This window comes from Arachis ipaensis, chromosome B04 (assembly GCF_000816755.2).
Source record: "Arachis ipaensis cultivar K30076 chromosome B04, Araip1.1, whole genome shotgun sequence".
NCBI lineage: Eukaryota > Viridiplantae > Streptophyta > Magnoliopsida > Fabales > Fabaceae > Arachis > Arachis ipaensis.
In genome coordinates this window covers 133,474,544-133,480,204 of record NC_029788.2, presented here as the reverse complement: position 1 = coordinate 133,480,204, position 5,661 = coordinate 133,474,544, and the positions used below count along the sequence as shown (strand labels likewise).

Genomic DNA, 5,661 nt, shown 5'->3' with positions numbered 1-5,661 from the left:
TTTTATTATCTTTATCTTTGTTATATGTTTCACTTGGTGCTTGTTTTTAACTACGTTGTTTTTTTTTTCTCCGGTTAACAAATGAGCTTTATTATATCTTCATGAAGAATCCTTTTTAGCTCTAAAGTTGATGAATAAACACAAACTCTAAATATATGTCTAAACCCTGAGTACATTGAAAATCGAGTCCTGAACTCTCTTGTATTAGATTATTGGTTAATTAGAGGTCCAAAGTTAACTTTAAATTTTAATTTGACAGTATAGGTTATTTTTTTAAGACAGGTTGGACGGCCTTCACATTACCACATCACAAATTTGACTAATTTCTTTGAATATTAAAAAATTTTAGTATAATATGTTATACTATAATTTTACTCATATCTGAACAAATAAACGCACAAAGTCACGTACATATCATCGGTCTCGATGACATGATATACCTTACCTAATAATACATACCTATGTAAAGTAATTTGAATAAGGAGATTTCTTACGTGGACATAAGAGCAGTAAATCTTCCTTTTTGGTAATAAAAGTTTCTATTATTATAAGAAAAAAATACACCACTTGGAATATATATCAGATTCTGGAGCCCGTAGCGGCAATAAAGAATATCTATTAGAAATGCGTCCGAGATTAGAGGAGGTTCTTATTCCGGGATAATAGAATAACTGGTTGAGGTAGGGGCGCCGCTGGGCGGGTTGGGGCGCTTCAAGAGGTGCTTCGGTTCTATACCTAGCGGATAATATGAACGTTTCACAAGAAAGATTGAATCGTGGAATTGATTTTAGTTAGATGAGCTCCTTTAAGCTAAGGTAACTCCGGGATAGAGGGACGAAGTGGGCTGCTTTCAAGGGCTAGAATTTCCCTGTTTCGGCGTGAGATTGGCTTAGCTTGATCTTTCTGTGTACCTAAAGTAAGTTTGTCCATAGCGTAGTAAAAGCTTAAAAGATTCTGGTCCGGTTCGGCCTTATCAAGTATGATTTATATATATATATAGATAAGTATTATAATTAAGCAACCTGTTTATTAATTCATTTGTTAATATTTTAAAGATACTAAAACTCAATGTTAAGATGATAAATATTTTAAAAGGAGTTATGTTACGTATACACTAAAATTAGTTATTAAAGTCAGCTATCAATATAAAATACATCTTGGAATATAAATATACATTGAAAATAAATTAAATCACACATATATTTATACACAAATACATTAGCGGCTGATTTTAGTAACTAATTTTAATGTATAAATAACAATTTTTTTAAAAGATACAGAAATATAAAGTATAACATTTTGTATTTAAAAGACGTGTTGCTAGAAAATCAATTTTTTTCGGTGAACAATCAATCAACAAAGAAGTAAATGTGAAAAGAAAACATTATTTAGCCAATTTTTAGCTAACAATCAATCTGTAAAAGCATTGCAGAGTAGGGCTGTCAATATATACCCCATCCGCGGGTATCCAATCCGAACCAACCCGTTAGAGTGCAGGTAGGTAGGGTACGGATTTAGAGTATACTCTACCGGCCTACCCTATCATACTCGCATCCTTAATATATTATATAATATATGTAAAAGTTATCTATGTAGTGAATAAAGTGAGTCTTGTACTCACAATCTTCTTATTATAAAAACTTGAAATAATCACTAAATTAGTTGATAATCATATTATTTGTAATTTTATGTTGGATTTCTTTAAGATTTTATTGTTTTTAATTTTAATTTGAATCAGTTTTTTATTTTCTATTTTATTAATATGTATGAAATTTGGAATGGTTGAATTTTATATTTTTTTTTCTGCGGGTAGGGTCGGATAGGATAGGGTTTAGAACTTTAAAGTGCGAGTAGGGTTAGCCGGTTAGGGTTGAGAGATTCTAAACCCGCGGGTAAGGTAGAATAGAGTTTTGAGAAAGTTTCCAACCGCGAGTAGGATTAGAGTCTAAATCCTATCCTACCCATTGTCAGCCCTATTGCAGAACCAACTAGCTATAACTCAAATGGCATAGTCTCTTCATAGTTACTTAGAGGTCGTGAGTTCGAGACTTCGAGTCTCCCTATCTTTGGTTTATTGATGATTTTATAATTGTCACCATCATATAAAGATATTTTATTTTAAATATTAGATGATAAATTTTGAAACTTAATTTTCATGTTATAAAAATATTATATTTATTTAAAATGTGACAAAATAAATAAATCACACTATTTAAATTAAAATTATCATGAGAAGATATTTTTCATATCTTTATTAAAGTAATTGCCTTTATTGAATTATGTCACAATTGTATCACCATTGTGCATGGCATCTAAAAGTACCCTATTTTCTATTTTTTTAAATATATTTTCATTTAATTTTGGTGATTACATTTTTGAATGTGCTTTGAACGAGTTTTTGTGAATATGTATAATAATTTTGGGTTTGAATTTTGACATTTTTAGATTTGGTACAACTTTTAGATGTGCTTAGTTCATTCAAAATGTCTGGTTCCTTAACGTTGCCGATTTCTCCCTTTAAAAGGAGAAAAAATATTTATCTTTCATTTGCCAAAATTGCGACGAACTACAGATCATGTTAATAAGAAAATCTTAAAACTCTATGATCAGTGGCGGAACTTGAAACAAAATTTTGGGGGGCTAAATAGAAAATAATTGTCAAAATATTTTTTTATATGGAACTCATTTAAGATAAGCTCGTCTAATCTCATCTCTTTGGTTTGAGTGATACTGCCAAATTTAAAACCCTTTTTCAAGATCTCGTTCTAAAAAGTTAAAGTTAAAGTCATCAGATATAACTTTTTGAACTTTTGAAGGTTATATCTCACTTTCTTCGTGATTCATTAAAGTAGAAGAACTATCTACATGTGTTGATATTGTAAAAGTTATATGTTCTTCTTCTTAAATATAAATAGTAAAATATAAAATAATATTAAATTAAATAAATAAAAGATATCTAATATTTTATATTTGAACCTAAAGATAGAGAGAGTGTTGTTTATTGAACTTATTAGATACTTTAAGTCATAGTAAAGTATTTAAGTCAATTGAACTATTTTTTATCTTTTAAAAAAGTACTACTAAGTTTTTTATAAAAAGTTTGGGGGGGCCATGGCCACCCCTTGTCTGAACTAAGCTCCACCACTGTCTATGATGGAGGGTCAACCGTAAAGACATACAAAAATTCTAGGGTGGATGTTATCCCACACCCATACACATACCAATACCACATCCCAATCCAGCAGCAAAAACTTCTTATGTTGTCAATCTGAAAGATCCAATTTGACTTAATTATTTTTTGGCCCAAAAAGGAAACACCAGACTTAGGAATTTAACTCTCTTAATTTTTAAAAACAAGGCTTCAAGCGTCAAACTTTGAATGACAAAAATGCCTAAAAATTCGAACTGTATCGAAGAAAAGAAGTAATAATTTATGTGTAGCGGTTGCTATCGTCAACTACCACAAACAATAACAAAAGAAGTTTTTATTGATTACTTATAAGGGGAGATAGTGAATATAGGGTGATATATCCATGATGAGACATGAGTGATGACTTTAGTGATAGCCTACAATTGCCCCATGGTGAGCAGCAATATGGATCTTCTAGAAGCTCTGGCTACAGAGAAATGAAAATGACAGAATAAGCAAACTTTCTTTTCAGCGCATTGAAAAGGAAAATGACTTGTGCAGATATTTTTTAATTTGTGCATTTCACTAGCGTGAGATACATGGATGGATCGATCAGATATGAGACATCAAGTGGTAGGGTGGGTCACTAACTAGAGAGAGGTCCAATACCTCCTCATCTCAAAGCCATTCCTGCAATACTGATAGTCCTCAATGGTCTTTTCGATCTCAGACTGTGTGTTCATGACAAAAGGGCCATACTGAGCCACGGGCTCGTTCAGTGGCTGGCCTCCAATGAGCACAAACCTGAGAGGCTTTGAAGAGGAGTTGTTGTTGTTGTTCCAGACGCTGAGGCCATCCCCTTGGCTCAGAACCAGCACATGGTATGGGCCAGTTGGCGATGAAGTTGGAGAGCCGAACACTCCTTCACCTTCAATGACGTATACAAAGGAGTTCCATGTCTCCGGAATGCTCTGATGCAACTCAGCTCCGGGACGTAGCGTGAAGTCAAGGAACATGGTTGGAGTTCGAGTATAGACCGGGGAATGCACCCCCATTGCTTCTCCTGCTATCACTCTCACCTCCACCCCTTCCTGCTCTGCCGATGGTATGTTCTCGCTCAGAAGTTCTTGGTAGTTGGGTTCAATCCTGAGAAGATGAGAATAATAATAATTATAATGTGATGAAACAATGTTATTCAATTGAATTGGTGAATTCTTACATCTTGTTGTTGGCGGATAAGTTGATCCATAGCTGCAAGCCGTTGTTGTTGGTTGGTTGGGCAGGCATCTCAGAGTGAATGATTCCCCTGCCTGCGGTCATCCACTGAACATCGCCAGCTCTGATTGTGCCCTGGTGCCCTGCAAAATCTTGGTGAGTTATGCCCCCCTGTAACAAGCTAAGAGTGTCAGCCTTTTAACATTTATACGAGACAAGAGACGGAAAGTAATATATATATACCTCTAGGACGTAGGTAACGGTCTCAAAACCTGTAAATCCACGCAAGAGAATGAGAATTGATATAGATAATCAATATTTGAGGCATGTCAAATTAAATAATGTACCTACCTCTGTGGGGATGATCAGGGAATCCTCCAGGGGGGGATACTGCAAAACACGCAATGCAAACAGGGTCATATAAAAACCGACGAAGCTAAGGGAAGGGCAGGGCTTGCAAGTTGCAAGGAGATGGAGATGTTACCTGAGAAGTGATCCAACATCAAAAATGGATCCAAGTTCTTCAACTCGCTTCTGAGAATAAAAAAAAACCAAATTAAAGCATCATCATTCATCAAGGCAAGATGGATGGATGTATAGAAAGCAAGCGTACCTTCCAATGCCTCTTCTGACAACAGCCCCATCGCCTTCGCGTTGAGACTTGGCCAGAACCTTCTTGAGGACCAATCTGGGTGTGCTGAGAGCAGATGATGATGCCGACATGGTGATGGTGGTGATGTTAGTGGTGATCCTCCGATTGAACGGCAACAGGTGAAGGTGCCTTGCTATTAAACCTCTCATAAACTAGCTAGTATATGAACTATGATGATGGAGGGTTTGCAGACATGCGTGTATATATATATATACACACGGCCACGGGGATATGTATGTGATTGAGAAAGTCGATTAATATTAGAATAATGTGGGACGGAACTGGGAAGAGAAGATGAAGGAACGCGCAGACAACAGAAGACCAAGACGCCTTATGGATTGTAGGCGTGCGTGGGCAAATATAACATTGTGGCCTTGTGGGATCCACTTTCTCCCCTTTCAACAATCATCACCGTGACATCAGCCTCTTGTCATCATCATCAACCACCTAAGAGATTTTAGTTATTACAAATGAGAAATCTTTTTTTGTCTAAAACAGAATAAATCTTAATTTTCTTCTCATTTTACCTCGCTTCCAAATGTATCTATATTATTAGTTAACACTTATAGTTAATAAATGATAAAATCAGCCACATATTTTATTAATAAAGGTGATCTAATTATCTTTTCAAATAAATTCTTTTAAAATATAACAAATATAATTA

The 5,661-nt window shown here is 34.8% G+C and overlaps 1 protein-coding gene across 2 annotated transcripts; it reads right to left on the bottom strand.

Moving 5' to 3' along the window:
- Positions 3,459 to 5,324, bottom strand: LOC107635772 (pirin-like protein). 2 transcript variants are annotated; one of them, XM_021122299.1, is made up of 6 exons: positions 4,959 to 5,324; positions 4,830 to 4,876; positions 4,697 to 4,735; positions 4,589 to 4,617; positions 4,350 to 4,516; positions 3,459 to 4,276 (listed from the first exon to the last, which is right to left on the bottom strand). In XM_021122299.1, the coding sequence occupies exons 1-6, from the start codon at positions 5,144 to 5,146 to the stop codon at positions 3,781 to 3,783; spliced, it is 966 nt and encodes a 321-aa protein (XP_020977958.1). In that variant the 5' UTR covers positions 5,147 to 5,324; the 3' UTR covers positions 3,459 to 3,780. The 2 variants fall into 2 exon arrangements, with proteins under 2 accessions (XP_020977958.1, XP_016194828.1); XM_016339342.2 differs by having other exon boundaries at positions 4,830 to 4,879; positions 4,959 to 5,322.